We start from the raw sequence: 17,455 nt of genomic DNA, 5'->3' as shown, positions 1-17,455 counted from the left end.
ATAAATAGTTGCTTCCCTTGTCTCTGCCTTGGTCCCAAGTGTCTGGAATGTTCCGAGGTTCAGAGGAGGCTTCACTATGTGTAGGGGTGGGGGTGGGGGCGTCTCTTGAAGCTGCCATTCAGGAAACGGACAGCCCTGAGTACACAGACTCTCCCGCCCACTTTTAAATTAGTTAACTGGTAGCATTGAATGAAGATAGGGCTGGAGGGGTTTTGTTGGGTTTTTATTATTATTATTATTATTATTATTATTATTATTATATTATAATTCCTTTTGATATATGTTTTTCTTTATAAATTTTGCCGTGGTCATGGTGTCTCTTCTGAAGGCTGGTTGACTAGGGTCTAGGAAATAAACTTATACTGGTTCAATTCAAGGAAATAATCGGCTTGCAGTTTACTGTGTGCTTGGGAGAATCACAAGATGGAAATATGAACATCCATCAACCCAGAGACATTCTGAAACTTATAGGCTCTTCCTCCTGGAGAGAGGAAGTCAACAACTTGGTAGAGAATAAACCATGGATTTGGGGAACAGGATGGGCCCGATGAAGAGGTGAGAGAGAGCCTATGACCGTGATGGGGTGGATATGGCCTGCACCCCCCTGTCATATAACCCAGTCTCCCTCAGGATGACTGTCCAGGAGAGGAGTCCCAGACAGTTGGATTCACCCAGAAGGATCTTGCTTAAGGTAGGTAAAGGGAATTCAGAGTAAGCTTGGAGGGCAGGAAAAAAAATCACAAAGACCTTGTTTCTTAGTGCAAATGGCTCAGCAAGCCAAATGCCACACTTTAGGGTGTCCTGTCCTCAACCCCATGTCTTGTGTCTCTTCTTAAGAAGCTGGAATGTCCCCAGCAGTGTTAAGTTAGGCGAAGGAAAAGCCTCAGGCCCTGGTTCAAGCCAGAGAGGGGGCTTATCTTCAAGGCAGTGGTTTCACAGATCCCACATAGGTCTTACAAATTGTTAGTCCACCTTGTAAGAGAAACTGGAACTGAGACAGTGATGGATCAATGATGAGTTGAAACACATTGGCTAGGACTCTCAGCCACAAATACCACTTTCCTACCATTCGATCCTAAACCTGTCAGGATCTCAAAGATGAACTGGGAAGTTTGGGGGGACACTGGACCTCTTTATCTGTTCCTCTTCCCAATGTGATCACATTGGATACACCTCTTCTGTCCACTTTTCACTATTACTAGGCAGGGTCATCGGCCTTTTGAGGACAGGTAGCCAAATCTTGCTGGTTAGGGCCTCCTTAAAACTCTGGTTAGAACCAGTGTTAAAGATGCTGTTACCAATACAGCACCTCACCACCACCTCTGCCACCACCCCGGAGTAAACTCTCTCAATGATGGCTTTGAAATTTGCCTCCAGCCTCCAATAACAAAGAATATGCACCTAGTTTGGGATACCTCTGTGTCTTAGCTAGGGTTCCTATTGCTGTGAAAGAGACACCATGACCACGGCAACACTTATAAAGGAAAACATTAATCGGGGCTGGCTTGCAGTTTCAGAGGTTCAGCTCATTATCATCATGGGAAAACATGGAGGCATGCAGGCTGACATGGTGCTGGAGAGGTAGCTAAGGGTCTCCATCTTGATCCACAGGCAGCAAAAAGAGACTGTGTGCCACACTGGGCGTAGCTTGAGCATATGAGACCTCAAAGCCCACTTCCACAGTGACATACCTCCTCCAACAAGGCCACACCTCCTAATAGTGCCACTCCCTATGGGTCAAGCATTCAAACACATGAGTCTATGGGGGCCAAACCACCACACTCTAACATTATATACTTTACTCAGCTGTGCTTAGCTTGTTGAGGCAAAGTCAACCACCGTCAAATTTGCCTCATCTCAGTTTCTCTGAACCCTCAACGTTGAGTTCAGTGGCAGGTGGTCAGAAAGAATAACAACAAAAAAATCTGGGTGAGAAAAATAGATTCAAGGGTGAGTTGAAGCTTTGCAAAGGGATCCTTTGTTTCCCATAATGATTAACTATGCAAGTAAATTAAAAAAAAATTAAACTTACAGGGGCTGGGAAGAGATGGCTCAAGGGTTAAGATGCATTTTGCTCTTGAAAAGCATCCAGGCTCAGTTCCCCACACCCCCATCAAGTAACATAAACCCACAGACAAAGACATACACATAACTAAATATTTTAAAACTCTTAAATTTACTATTAACCCCATCATTGTGAAACGATTATATCAAGAGAACCACCCCTACCCCCCTCACCACACACACACACACACACACACACACACACACACACACACACCAGCTTGATTTTTATTCTATTCAAAAATAAAACAAAACGAAAAAACCCCAAACACAGCAACTTAGGGGAGAAAGGATTTATTTTAGCTCACAATCCCATGTTACAGTCCAACACAGCAGGGAAGTCAAGGACAGCAAGAAGTTCACACGGCTGGCCCTTCCACAGTCAAGGGCAGAGAGAGAGAATGAATGCATGAGTGCTTACCACTCAGCTCACCCTCTCTACTCTTATGTAGACAAGGAACCCCTGCTTAGGGGATGGTGCCACCCACAGTGTGCCAGGTCTCCCCACATCAATTAAAGCAATCGCTCACAGACGTGCCCACGGGCCAACCCCATCTAGACAACCTCCCATGGCCACTCTCTTCCCAGACGAGTCTGGGTGGTGTCAAGTCGATAATTAATCTAAGCATCACAGGTATTATAGTTAGATATAAATACATGTATATTTCAAGGGCCAGACACATGAAGCCATGCCCTTGCTCCTTGCCTTTTTACTTTTAATTCCATTCATCTATGGTGGGTGTGTGGCAGGGGGTCTGTGTGTGCCCTGGTATGCTTATGGAGGTCAGAGGACCGACTTGTAGGAATTGTTTCTCTCTTTCCACCATCTGGATCCTGAAGATCAAACTCACTGGGTGGCAAGTGCCTCTATCCACTGAGCCATCTTACTGGTCTGGCTTATTTTCTTCTCTACTCATAGACAGTTTCAAAGTCAATGCTGACAGTATGGGTAGCATGTTTTCTTTTTAATGACTATATTAAATTGGTCGGCATATTATACTTGCTTCTTTTTAATTAACAATAATACTTATTATTATTTACATAGGATTCCCTGGAACTGGAATTAAAGGCAATTGTAAGCTGCCATATGAGTACTAGGAGTCAAACCCAGCTCCTCTAGAGGAGCCGCTTAGTGGTCTTAACTTGCTGAGCCATCTCTCCAGCCCCTACCCATGCTTTTTGATTTAGGTAGTGTGTATTCCAACAAATCCATTACAAGTTGTTGTTGTTGTTGTTGTTTTTAAGTGTATTTAAAGCCCTTAACCTTGGTAGGGAGCAACTCAGTAATGGAGCATATATTAACTTCGCATGAAGAAGACCCTTGGGTCCAATTCCCAACATCAAAAAAAAAAAAAAAGAAAAAAAAAGGGCATGATGTATAGATATATACATACTTAAAAACAAATAAATGTAAATCGAAATCTAGCAAACATCACAGCCTGGCAGCATAGTGCAGTGTAGGGCAGCTGCTGTTTACCCCACGTCTGTGTGGCTTGCTAGGAAGTGTAGCTTGCTAGCTCTGGCCAGCATTGTTAAAAGAGTACTGTATCACATATTGCTGGCCCTGAAAAAATATCATTCTTAATGGAGGGGAGGGGTGTCATACTCATGCTCCAGCACGCCTTGAAGAAGTCAAAGGACAATACCTGGGAGTTGGTTCTCACCTTCCACTAGGTCCCAAGGAATTGAACTCAGGTTGCTAGGATTGTAGCAAGTGCCTTTACCCAATAAGACATCTTTCTGGCCCTGGTGCACGCACTTGTGGTGGTGGTGGTGGTGGTGGTGGTGGTGGTGGTGGTGGGTGGTGGTCTTTGTTTTAAGACAGGATTTTGCCACACCACCCAGGCTAGCCTTCAACTCACTACATATAACCTAAGCATCAAATTTGCATTTCTTTGGACCCAGCCTTTCTAGTGGTAGGATTATAGACAATATACCCAGCTTGTTGACAGGCACTGAGAAGTCTTACAGTGTTTTTGCTGTTGACAGCCTCGGGCAGTGCATATTCTTGGTGAGAAGTCTTAATGTCTCTCTCTGATAGGGTCATGTCTCAGTCTACAGACCAGACGCCTCAAACTTACAGAGATCTACGTACCTCTGTCTCCCCAACGCTGAGTGTTGGGATTAAAAGTGTTTCTCACTAAACCCAGTCTCAGTTTTGTTTTGTTTTGTTTTTGTTTGGGGGACAGGATCTACCCATAGACCCCCACATTAAGCCTAAACTTGAGAATCCTCCAGACACTCCCTCTCAGGTGCTGATGTCACAGTTATGTTCCACCATCCTCAGTCTCTTTAAAAATTATTTTACATTATGTTTTTTATTTATTTTGTTAGGGATGGGTCCAGGTCATGGGACAACTTTAAGTAGCTAATTTTCTACTTCCGCAGTGTAGGACCCAGGGATCAGACTCAGGTTCCCAAGCTTGGCAGCAGGTGCATTTACCCACTGAGCCGTCTCAACAGCTCTTGCTTTCTTTATTACCTCTTACTGGGTTCCCACTCTTCAGCCTCACCACCACTTTGAAGCAATATGCTAAGACCCAAAATGTTAATCTCCTTGAGATTTTATTTGCATTATCTGGACTCCGGTGAACTTGCGCATCATCTCACGGTTGTGCTCAGTTTTCATTTCCTATCTGGCAAATTACCTTTTCACATCCTGGAACCAGATTTCTCTCTGGCTGTTCCCCACGCCCCTCATTCAGTTTATGGGAGCCCTTCATGCGCAGGGAATATAGTCTTTGCCTCTGAGGGCACTCAGGAAGTGCCATCCCAAATATGACATTCTTGAATGCTGATGAATTCATGGGTAATCAAACAGTAAATTACAAGTGTAGGCGTAGCTTGTTCTGTGCACCCCTTATCTACACATAAAGACGTCCTCCAAAGGGAAACTCAGTTGTTCTGAATCTGCTCTTATCTCCCAGGCAAGATTAACTCTATGACACCCAGCCAAGGTAGACTCTCCGTGACCTACTCTGGGGGCCACTTCCAGACAGCATTAATAACACCTGAGACTTTATCGGTCTGCGAAGACAGCGAGACAGCTTTACCAGCCCAGGTTCCTTCCCTCAGCTCCCCAGAAGCCCAGGTAGATTGAGATGCTACATGAGTTTCTATCATTTGACCTTCCTTCAAGTCTCATATTTTGTGAGAGTCCCACACCTTCATATTTAATGAAGTGTATTTCCTATGAATCTGTCTTCTTTGATAGTTTTACTTTTCGCAATTAAATCTTAAATCTGGACTATTTTCATATGTTACTTTTTTGTGTGTGCAATACAGAATGTCAGTTTTCTTTTCTCCTCTTCCTCCTCTGTCTTCTTTTCCCCATACAACACTCCCTCATCTTCCACCTCCTCTTTTCTCCAGCTTTTAAAAAATGAGCAGTCAATTAATGTTCAATTTTTTTTTAAAAAAAATTGAGTATATGTGTATGTGTGACCCATGAGCCAATAAATGCATGTGGCTGTCAGAGGACAACTTGCAGGAATCCATTCTGTCCTGCCACCATGTGCACAAGTCTTGGAGACTGAACTGAGGTAATCAGACATGGCAACAAGCACCCTTAACAGCTGAGCCATCTGGCCAGCCTGTTCCCAGGGATTTTAAAATTATTTCTTAAGCAAAATTCACAGGGCTGCATTTCGTGTTGTTGGGACAGGGTCTTGTGGTATATAGTCTAGGCTGGCTTTGAACTCCCAGACTTCTTACCGCAGCCCCAGGAATGCTGAAGTGTTAAGTATGTACAAGGGACTATAACTTTACCTAGGCAGGGGAGGTTAGGACCCAATAAGATGGTCCTATGAGAAACCTGGAGGCTGGGTGAGGTTTTTGGTCTTCTAACCAGTCATGGATTAAGTCCTCCTGGATTTGTGTACCCGTGTGCTATTTTTATTCGTTTCATTTAGCAAAGAAAAAAAGAAAGAAAGAAAGAAAGAAGGAAGGAAGGAAGGAAGGAAGGAAAGAAAGAAAGAAAGAAAGAAAGAAAGAAAGAAAGAAAGAAAGAAAGAAAGAAACAGATTAAAGCAACCTCCATCCATCTTCTTATTTATAAACCAGATCCTCTCTGTAAGGCTTACACCGTCCCTGTTAGGGGTGTGTCTCCTTCCCTCCTGGCGTAGGTGAGATCCAGGAAGCTGTCATCCTGATCCACCACGCTGGGGTCTCAAGACGGGAACAAAGCCTGCCAAGGATTCCTTTCATTTGTGTGGGTCCCTTGGAATCTTGGAGTGCTTCAGTGTTTATTTCTAAGAGGAATGGCTTCTCAGCGAGTCCACCAAGAATGGCTATTAGGTAATTTTTCTCCACGAACTGTCTTTTATCTCTCTACCTGCCAATGAAGGTACCAATAAATACTTGCTGACTTTTACCATTCTTCTAACCTTCAGATTCAGACTTGCTGGTAATTTCAGTAATTGCTGGTTTGCATTAAGAGCAGGAGATTAGAGATTAAGGTCCAAGGAAGATAAACGGTTTGCTCAGAGGCATGTAGAGGAACCAGGTCATCTTCTCCCTGTTCCCTCTTTTCTGAAACATCTTATCTTTTAACAGAGTGAAGAGAGAGGACATTCGTCCACACTCACTGGGCCATCTTGACCCATTTTCATAGTCCTCCAGCTACTTGCGAGAGTTCAGGCAGACAGGTCTAAGCGTCCTTTATGTGAGGTTCTGAAGAAGATTCTGGAAGCCAGATGTGGTGGCAGAGACCCAAGACCCGTACTTCTAGAATTTGGGTGATGGCAAGAGGATCAGGAGTTCGAGGCCGTCCTCGCTAAACGTGCCGTGCAATCTTGGGCTATATGAGACCCCATTTTAAAAACAGAAGCCCCACCCCCCACCCCACCCCGCCCCCACCCAAAACCTCCTCCCCCAAACAGCAAGGACAACAACAACAAAAAAAAGGCGGGGGAGAGCCGGTTCTGGAGTCACACCTCTCTCTCTCCCGCTGTGTCTCTAATAAACAAAACTAACCTGCCAGATCTGGCTGCCTAAAAGGGTCCCTTTCAATGACACCCACCTCCATCAACATTCAGGAGCACTCACCATATAGTCCCTGCTGTGTATGTATAATTACAAAGGGAGGCAAAGGTTTCAGAGAGCCGGCACCTTGCGGGGAGAATGCAGTGGGTGGGCTTCGTTTGGAAGAGGCCAGGGGTGTGGAAATGAGGGCGTTAAAGGCTTTTGCAAGGGTAATGGGTTTTACATTAGTGACCCAAATAATAAAGGCTCTTGGAAGGGAGATTCACCCCCTCACTCATGGGCCGCTTCCTAGAATCTGCCTTGGCCCCCAGAATTATGTAGGCATTCGGGGGCAGATGGGGAAGCCTTCACACATGCTAATACACAGCATTTTGAACTTGACTCCTTAGGCATTCTCTTCTTTCTCGGTGGAAGTGAATGAGGGGTGTCATTTCCAATTTAGAGGGAAATGGAGACGCTTACCCACAAACAAGCTTAAGGGAACGTGTTTTTGAGGGTCAATACCATCCCACTGGGAATGTGGGAGTGAAAGGGACTCCACAGGAGATCTGGGTCCTTACTGTAAAGTTTTGGGGGACAGGAGCGGTTATTTTTTAACCCCATCATTTCGGAAACAAACAGACCCTTAAGAAATGTTTGCCCGAACGGAAGTGAGACGCTGTGGCATGGGAGGGAGGGAAATGTTCCCCACGGGGCGAATGAAAAACACATACACCCTGCTCTGGGTCTTAATAAGATGTCACGCTCTTTCTGTTAACGCCACTTCATAAGTGAGGCAGCCGGGACACAAAAGAAGCCAAGTTGACGGTGGCTTTCCTTGATGCCACCGTCAATACGAACCCAAGGCTTCCTGAGCTACACTGCAGTTCCTTCTATTTACACCGAGTCCAGCGGTCCGGAGTTCCGACCAGCCCCGATTTCGGAAAGGCTGATTGGGAAAGGTGGGGACGACTTCAGCGGACGCGGCTCCCCGCGTTTCACAAGCCCTCCCGCGGGAGCGAGGATCTGGTAACTGTCTCGCGGGGGTGGCCCCACTCGGAGGCCGGGCCGTGTGGCTCCGCTTTCTGCTCCGTCTCCGCGAGGTGTCGCCTTCGGCCGAAGAAAGCGGTGCGGCGCCACCCTCGTAGCCCGCACTTATTTATTTTCAAACAAGGGGGGCGCCCCTTCCTTTCAATTTGAAACTAGAAACCTCCTGCGGTCTCGTTCCTACGTGGGCGCGTCCTCGGCCTCCCATTTTGCACTCCCGTCGCCTTCTTCCGAGATCACACACGAACAGCCCCCTCTGCCAGGCCTTGTTCCACTTTGGCCTGGAGCTCAGCTTGCGCACACACACACACACACACACACACACACACACACACACACACACACACACACACACACACACACAAAAGGCAATGCAAGTAGGGACCGGGCTAGAAACCTCTCTTCCCCCTCCCACTACACACCCAGGGACCCTCTAGGGTTTTTTGTTGTTGTTGTTGTTTTTAAAACTAAGAAATGCCCAGGCCCGTGGGGGTGGGTGCTGCGCAACACCGCTCGGCGCGCAGCTGGTTCGCTGAGTGCGTCGGGTGCAAGCCCGGGGGTCCAAAAGGGCGGGAGGAGCACGCCCCGGGTTTCCCAGCTTTGCAGCCTGCAGTCTGCAAAAAGGAAAAAAAAAAAAAAAAAGCAAATGGCTTTTGGCGCGAAAGGCTTTGGCGCCTCCCCTGATTTTTATGGAAATCAAGAGGGCGGGGTAAAGGCGCTTGCCTCTGCCTTTCTCCCTCCCCCTCGTCTGCGCCACAGCCCCCTTCTCTCCCCGCCCCCCGGGTGTGTCAGATTTTTTTCAGTTAATAATATCCCCCGAGCTTCAAAGCGCAGCCAGTGACAGTCATCTGTCTGGACGCGCTGGGTGGATGCGGGGGGCTCCTGGGAACTGGGTTGGAGCTGAACGAGCGCTAGCCAGGCGGACGCGCGCACACACACCGCAGCCGCCCGAGGACGGCCCCCTCCCGCCGCCGCCCCCTCAGCCCACCCGGAGACCCCAGCGCCGAGTCGCCTCCGGATCCCCGGCAGTCTGCAGGAGGTAAGGAGCGGTACTTGTAAAACCCCGAGCGCCCGGGGAACGGCGGAGCGCTGCGGCTAAGCAAGCCCCGGAGCCGGGCTCTGCACCCGGCACCCAAATATGCCGGGTTTTTGTTTTTTTTTTTTTTTGCTTTTTTTTTTTTTCTTCGGGGGGGTTACACCGTGTCTGCTTCCGAAACAAAACCATCTGGGGGTTTTCCCTGAAAAGCCAATTCAGCAACCGAGGGCACCCTGGCTGGAAGAGACCCGCCCTAATCCTTTTTACAGCCCTGGCCCGGGGAAGAGAAATAGCTTTAGCGAAAAGAAATTCGCCAGGCTCTACAAGATTTGTCTAAGTGTGAGCTGACTGGGAGCCGGTGCGTCCACACCCCAAGCTGGGGTTCTCCAAAAGGTGCCGCGGGAAGGAAGGAAAGGGGGTTAGGCGAAGCTAGGGTGCCCGAGTGATAATGTAGGTCACGGCTGCTCCAGCTTAGGGGACGCGATTCTCTCCGGCGACCCTCATCGCGCCGGCGACCCTGCACCATTCCTAGGAATGGGGTTCAGCCTGTTTTCGGTGGAAGAGGTTGGGGGTTCCGAAGGGAAAGCATTGCAGAGCGTCAAAATAAGCGATAGGCAGACGATGACCACCAAAGGTATCAGACAAAAATTGAGGCGCTGGGTGGAAGGGGCTTGGTATATAAGTGCCTGTTGTTAGTCTGTTTGGAGAAAGGCCCTTAATAATTAATAAAGTTTCCCGAACCCCGTTGGCGTTTGCGCTGCCGACGTCTCATTTCTGCAAAATGGAAGGTACTCCAGTCTCGTACCCGGTAGCTGGACTTCCCTTTGAGCAGTTGGGTCCTACCCTGGTGCAAGAGGGGCTGTCGTGCTAGTGGGAGCTAGGATCTGCAGCTTGAACAGCCCCCCTCCCCCAGGCAGTGCCTTGTGTGAATGAAACGGCAGTTTCCAAAGTTGCAGGCAGAGCCACGCCATCCACCCACCCCTGCATCTGCAAGCCCCCTCCCACCCACAGTCTTAGACAGCTTGTACACAAAAGGAGTGGAGGAGAGGCTCCACTTCCTCCACCTTCCCGAGCAGTGGGGAAAGGCTGGGAAGCTCGTAGGCGAGATTGGGGGCGCCCACTGCCTGTCCCCACCAATCCACCCCCTCTGGCTCATTCTCTCTTGGTTTATCTGTTGGTTGTAGTGTTGGAGGTTGGCGCGACTCTTGTTGCCCCCCCCACCTCCCCCACGGGAAGGAAGCACTCCCCCACATTTAAAAAGAGCGGAGAGGAAAGTGGTTAGTCGGGAGGCCGGCCGGGAGGCGAACAGATGCCCAGCTGCACCGCGTCCACCATGCCGGGGATGATCTGCAAGAACCCAGACCTCGAGTTTGACTCGCTGCAGCCCTGCTTCTATCCGGACGAAGATGACTTCTACTTCGGCGGTCCCGACTCGACCCCACCGGGGGAGGACATCTGGAAGAAGTTTGAGCTGCTGCCCACGCCCCCGTTGTCGCCCAGCCGCGCCTTCCCAGAGCACAGCCCCGAGCCCTCGAATTGGGCCACTGAGATGCTGCTGCCGGAGGCCGACCTGTGGGGCAACCCGGCAGAGGAGGATGCGTTCGGTCTGGGGGGACTGGGTGGCCTCACCCCTAACCCGGTCATCCTCCAGGACTGTATGTGGAGCGGCTTCTCCGCCCGCGAGAAGCTGGAGCGCGCGGTCAACGAGAAGCTGCAGCACGGCCACGGGCCCCCGGGCGCCGGCACAGCCTGCCCGGCTCCAGGAGTGGGTACCAGCAACCCCGGGGGCCGTGCCCTTAGCGGAACGGCGAGTGTTGGCCGCACCGGGGCCACCCTGCCCGCCGACCTCTCCCACCCGGCTGCCGAGTGCGTGGACCCCGCCGTGGTCTTCCCCTTCCCGGTGAACAAGCGTGAGCCGGCGCCGGTGCCCGCCGCCCCCATCAGTGCCCCTGCGGCCAGCGCTGTGGTCACTACTGTGTCTGCTCCGGCTGCTGCCCCGGTGGCCGCTCCTGCCCGTGCAGGCGGCCGTCCTGCCAACAGTGGCGAGCACAAGGCTCTCAGTACCTCCGGAGAGGACACCTTGAGCGACTCAGGTAAAGCTTGGATCGGGGGGTCCTTGCCTCCTTGGGATCCTGGAGTGGGGTGGTGGTGGTGTGGGGGGCTGCGGTCCCTTTGTTATCGTAGCTTCGTGCTGGTGGTCCTGTTCTGCTCACCTTTACCCAGGTGGAGGCTGAAAACACCAGCTTACGCCTTCCTTTAAATTTGATCTCTCCTCTTCTTCGGGAATCCTTGCCCCTAGGGTGTGAGGTCGGAAAAGCTACCTAGGCTGAAACCTGTTAGTGCGTTGGAAAGGTTCCTCTAGGCCACCAGGTCTGGGAATGGGAAAGACTCCCCAAAAGACGAGGGCTGTGCACAATCCCACTCAGGCTTCCAAAAGTTAGGGAGAATGCCTGGCTCCCATTCCAGCGCCGTCCCGTCCGTCCCCGTCGTCGCTCCCCCCCCCCCCTTCAAGGACTGTGGGCCCTCCGTGGGTGGTGGGCTATTTGCGCTTGGTGCGTGGCCAGCAGGCGGCGTTGTGCCTGACGCAAGTCAGGCAGGGGATCGGAAAGAACTGGGGGTGGTGGGGGCACCCCCTCCTCCCTCCAGTTCAGCAGCTGGCAGCAAGTGCATGCGTGGTTGTGTACACTTTCAGGGAACCTCTTTTCCCGTGTTGAGTGAGGGGCTGGACCAGTGGTGTGTTGCAGTTGGAATTTCTGACCTAATTGAGTTGGGTTGTGTTCCGTAACCCAGTGCCCTTGAAGGTGAGGGCGGGGTCCTTTCCTCAGCCCCTCCTTAGGAATGCACACAACCTGGAAGCATTCATTGAGTTCTTTTGTGTTCATTTATATGGGTCTCATTCGGAAGGGAAGGGAGGGGGGGAGAGAAGCTTTTTTTTTTTCCCTTGGGGCTGTGGAAGTACCTACAACATTTTACCTAAATCCTGTGTGCCCTTGTCCTTGGAGCTGTAGCTAACCCTCCTTTTAGACCTTGAAAAGCCAGTGTTTCCACAATTAAGAAAAAAAAAGTCTAAATTTCCTTCTGGGCTGAGGAGGGATCGTTCTGAGGCTCCTGGGAGGAAACTCGGTGATAAGCCTGCACTTTGAAAGGGCTCTGTCCCTTTAATGTCTGTGCCTTGACAGCTTTCGGTGAGGAAGCACTTCCTTCCAACAGCTGTCTTCTTGGCTGAAAACCAAAACATGGCTTAAAGGGACCCACAGACTGGAACAGCCTAACAGTTTCAGCTTCAGAAGAAACCTCACACAATTGTTCAGCTTTCCGGTCCTCGCTAGATCAAGCAGAAGATGTGTTTTGATTTTCATGCTTGCATTTTGTTTTGTTTTGTTTTTTAAAACCATAATTTTCTCTCTTAGCATGGCAGTCAACGAGGAAGTCAGAAAACACATAGGATTTTTTGTTGTTGTTGTTGATGTTGTTACTTGGGCACAGCTCCCGTTGGGGATGTGTTGCTACTGTGGATTAGAGCTTTTATAATTGAGACTTGATCTTTGCTGCGGAGATGAAAAACTGCTTACTGTGTAGAACCCGTGTGTGTGCGCAGAAAGACAAGGTTGTTAGTCGTAGTGAATGGAATTGTTCCTCGAGTTTCTGAGGATGGGAAAATCAAACCCAGCCATGTGTTTTTACCAAATGAGGAGCCTCCAGTCTGAAGGATGGCTGTGGAAGTGTGTATAAATAAATCCATGGGGCAGACTGGCTGGTGATTATGCTAAAAGCTCCTATTACGGAGCATCTGTCGCCAAGTCTACATATTGTCTGCCAAACTCAAACGCTGTGGTGTTGCCCCCATTGAATGGCTAAGGAAACTGAGGATGAGGGGGGGAGGTTAAGTAACCTATTCCAGAATCCTACTGCCCCATTGTTCCTGGTGACTCCAGCTAGGGTTCAAGCTCGAGTTTCTGCCACCTGCGCAAAAGTTTTTGGGTCTTAGTTTTGAGACCAGGGATCTAACTGGGGGTTGATGAGGGTGTCCCTTCCAGGCTAGTAGGCGAGTGCTTTGCTGGGCCCTCCCCACTTGCTAAATAAAGTCTTCCTTGGACATTGAAAATAGAAGCCTGGGGTAGGAGTGTGTGTGTGTGTGTGTGTGTGTGTGTGTGTGTGTGTGTGTGTGTACGAGTGTACATACGGACATCTTGTCTGAATTGTGATCAGTCTGTTTCAAATGCAAACCCTATCTGGGCCCTGCCGCTAGACCTATATAATGTATGTGTGTGTTAATTTCATAATGTTTTACCTGAAAATATGTTTTCCCCCTCAAAGATGATGAAGACGACGAGGAGGAAGACGAAGAGGAGGAGATAGACGTGGTCACCGTGGAGAAGAGACGCTCCTCCTCTAACAACAAGGCTATCACCACCTTCACCATCACCGTGCGCCCCAAGACCTCAGCTCTGGGTGCGGGGCGGGCCCAGCCCGGCGAGCTGATCCTCAAGCGCTGCGTCCCCATCCATCAGCAGCACAACTACGCCGCGCCCTCCCCCTACGTGGAGAGCGAGGATGCACCGCCGCAGAAGAAACTCAAGAGCGAGGCTTCCCCGCGCCCCCTCAAGAACGTCGTCCCAGCCAAGGCTAAGAGCTTGAGCCCCCGAAACTCAGACTCGGAGGACAGCGAGCGCCGCCGCAACCACAACATCCTCGAACGCCAGCGCCGCAACGACCTGCGCTCCAGCTTCCTGACGCTCAGGGACCATGTGCCTGAGCTGGTGAAGAACGAGAAGGCGGCCAAGGTGGTCATCTTGAAAAAGGCCACCGAGTACGTCCACGCCCTGCAGGCCAACGAGCACCAGCTCCTGCTGGAGAAGGAGAAACTGCAGGCCAGGCAGCAGCAGTTGCTAAAGAAGATCGAACATGCTCGGACTTGCTAAACGTTTCTCACACGGACAGTCAACTGCCACTTTGCACATTTTGATTTTTTTTTTTTTTTTTTAAAAACAAACATTGTGTTGACATTAAGAATGTTGGTTTACTTTCAAATCGGTCCCCTGTCGAGTCTGGATCTGGGTAGGGGGCAGGACGCGGGGTTCTGCCATGACCTTGGGAAAAAAAAAAACAAGACAAAAAAAACTGAGTTATGGGATGCTGGGTGGCTTGTTTTCCTCCTCCACATCACCTGGTGACAGCCAGCCGTGGAAGTTCCGGGACAGTTGGGAACTTCAGGAGGCTGTGAGGTCACAGTCACCTTGTTCCGGTCCAAGTTTCCAAACAGAGTCATTCCTTCTTTTTACAATGGTGCTTAAGTTCCATCAGATGCCACAGAAGGGGGGTTTGTCATTGGAGGCCCCCCCTGGGAACACTTGTGTAAATACCATTGATACACCCGCCTTTTGTATACGTCCTGGGTAATGAGAGGTGGCTCTTGAGGCCAGTATTAGACTGGAAGCTCACACCTAAGTACTGTAAGAATACCTCAATGTTTGAGGAGCATGTTTTGTATACAAATATATTGTTAATCTGTTATGTACTGTACTAATTCCTACACGGCCTGTATACTTTAATATGATGCTGATACATAACTAAATTTGATACTTATATTTTCGTATGAAAATGAGTTGTGAGAGTTTTGAGTAGATATTACTTTATCACTTTTTTGAACTAAGAAACTTTTGTAAAGAAATTTTACTATATATATATTCCTTTTTCTTCCTAGCCTGTTTCTTCCTTGTTACTGTATTTGTTCATGTTTGGTGCATAGAACTGGGTAAAATGGCAAAGTTCTGTGTTTTAATTTCCTTCAAAATGTATATATTTAGTGCTGCACCTTATAGCACTTTGAAATACCTCATGTTTATGAAAATAAATAGCAATTAAATGATGCGAGTCCATGTTTTCCTTCCTAGGTAGACCTCAGACTCCCTCCCTTTGAAGAGCAAATAGTCCGTCCTTACTGGGCCGTTTTACATTGTGGAATCCTGGTTGGGGGAGGGTACTGCTCCCACTCAAGAGAAGGAAATGGGTTTGTGGGTTCTACAAATTAGGAACCAGTTGTTAAAATATTTAATACTAAAATAACCGGTTCTAATCTGTGGGATAATAATCAATAGATGTTAAAGCATTTGAAAATTTTTATCTTGGTGTATTGAGTCCCCACAATGTCATCCCCTGGATTTGGAGAAGTAATGGCTAAGAACCAAACACAGGTCCTCTGCGCCATCTCTACAGCCCCTCTGTTTTTTGAGGGCTCTTCAGAATCTTCTGGCCCATGTAGCTCAGGATGAGCTTGAATGGACTGATCTCTGGCCTTTACCTCCCAAATGCTGGGATTATCGGCGTGTGCCAATCATGTCCAGTTATCAAAGAACTTAAATGTACATTGACTCTCAAGCCATTTTAGGTGAGCTGTAGATACCAACTCAATATAAAAAGTAAAACTGGCAAGTTACTAACTTGCCTGCGCTTTACATAAATACGTAACCCGTTGATAGTCGATTTTACATTTTAAATAGAGACTCCTGTTTTCTCCGAGAGGAACTTAAAGTTTCCTCAGGAGGAGCTGGGCGTGGTAGCGTGGTTGGTCCCTGCAGAAGCAAGAAGAGTGGCATCTAATCCTCTGAGGCCAGCCAGCTTCTACCTTGTGAGCCCCAAGGCTGCAGAGTGATACCCTATCCAAAAGAAATAACTTTAGGACTAGTGCAAGATTCTGGGTTAGGCCCTGGTGAAATAAACAGATGGGAGGTTAACCACTCACCTTCAATCATCTCAGTCAGATTCACCCAACTACCCGATGGCCCTGGGTCCCAGAGTGCCGAAGGCCAAGGGGAGGGAAGGAAAGGTGTCTAATGACCCCACTACACTCACTGGGTGGTATTTGGGGGTGTTTCAAGGGAAACTGAGCTACAGACCCTCAAGACCAGCTGGAACCAAAGGGCTGGAAGAGGCTCCACTCAGCTCCCTGTCACTGAAGTTTCTGAAAGTCTTTGAAGGGGGTGGTGTGAGGCAGTCCACCTCTCACTCTGAACCTCTGGGGATAACAGGTTACGTCACCCCCAGGATTTCCCTAAGGTTTCGTTCATCACAGGTTTTTAACTTCAAGTTGAAAAAAAAAAAGTCTTGCTTTACAGAAAAATGGAGGGAGCCCCACGGGTCAGACAGCCTGGCTTATGTGGTTACGGTGTCCAGGACAAAGATGAGAACTCTCTAAGTGTGCAGGTGGTTCCCAAGTCCTGCCAGACAGGTACGAGGCTGGCGTGGAGGTCCTTTAGTCTGGGTGACAGCTACACATGCTGTTTTAGCAGTTGGCTGTGGGGTTGGTGGTCCTGCCTAGCTTTTCTCTCACGGTCTGACGAGGCTGAAAATTGGGCAAAATGCCCTTTATCATAGTTCCCACTCCCAGACTAGAAACTAGCAACCCTTTCCGACGGTCCTGTTCGACAGATCTGTTGTCCATTGCGTCTTACAGGCCCCTCCAAGTCACAACTTCAGGACCTCATCTGGATCTTCCAGGAGCCAAATGAAAGTTAAATGACCTCAGATTGATTTGACACCTAAGAGCCTTAAAGCACACCTCATTCACGTGAATTGCTCTGCTTATGTCCCCCCAAAAGGGGGCCTGAGTGACAGGTGAGCTAGAGCTCTAGTATGGAAAAAGAAATAGGGGAACAGAGGCCCCCCTGACTGCTGCAAAGCTCATCCATAAGGCCCGTGCTCTCTTAGGTCTACGTCTCTAGGGCCTATTCCTGCCTCTAAAGCTTGATGTTCTTTTCTTTGCATCGCATAGCAATTACAAAAAGAAAAAAAAAATCTTATTTCTGCATTCGGTGCGTCATAAATACACACCAGGGCTGAGGAGTTGGATCAGTGGTTAGAACATCTGTTGCTCTTCTAGAGGACCTGAGTTCAGTTCCCAGCATCCATGTCGCAGGTGACCATCCTGCCTGTACCTACAGCTGCAGGGGGATCCGACATCTCTGAACTCCATTGCCTCTCACACTCATACACACACACACACACACACACACACACACACACACACACTTAAAAATAAACTTAAATAAAAACGCACTAAAAATATTAACGCTTGGCTTAAAACACATTCCCCTTTCCACACCTAGCCGAAGGACAGTGTTTCTGTTTGAACTCTGCAGTTATCTGTACAAAACTGTGGTGAGGGAAGAATTGAAGCCGTTGTCTGAATACCACGACACTGCGATACTGAAACTGAGAAACTTCACCAGCTAGGGTAGATTCGGTCAGTGCTTCGATGGGGGTGTTCAATCTCTCAATCGCTCCCTTTCACAGGACGCAGTTGGGGCATCCCTGGACCGATGCAGGACACCAGACCAGCATTGAGTT

General features: G+C 49.0%; 1 protein-coding gene across 2 annotated transcripts; it reads left to right on the top strand.

Moving 5' to 3' along the window:
* Positions 1-8,887: 8,887 nt before the first annotated feature.
* Mycn (MYCN proto-oncogene, bHLH transcription factor) lies at positions 8,888-14,978 on the top strand. 2 transcript variants are annotated; one of them, XM_015995500.3, is made up of 3 exons: positions 8,888-9,024; positions 9,056-9,112; positions 13,427-14,175. In XM_015995500.3, the coding sequence occupies exons 1-3, from the start codon at positions 8,943-8,945 to the stop codon at positions 14,029-14,031; spliced, it is 744 nt and encodes a 247-aa protein (XP_015850986.1). In that variant the 5' UTR covers positions 8,888-8,942; the 3' UTR covers positions 14,032-14,175. The 2 variants fall into 2 exon arrangements, with proteins under 2 accessions (XP_015850986.1, XP_006976649.1); XM_006976587.4 differs by adding an exon at positions 10,294-11,202 and having other exon boundaries at positions 8,906-9,112; positions 13,427-14,978.
* Positions 14,979-17,455: the final 2,477 nt, after the last annotated feature.

Source organism: Peromyscus maniculatus, chromosome 22 (genome assembly GCF_049852395.1).
Source record: "Peromyscus maniculatus bairdii isolate BWxNUB_F1_BW_parent chromosome 22, HU_Pman_BW_mat_3.1, whole genome shotgun sequence".
In the NCBI taxonomy this organism is placed as follows: Eukaryota; Metazoa; Chordata; class Mammalia; order Rodentia; family Cricetidae; genus Peromyscus; species Peromyscus maniculatus.
Note: the sequence above shows the minus strand (reverse complement) of the source record. Positions and strands in the feature narration are given on the sequence as shown.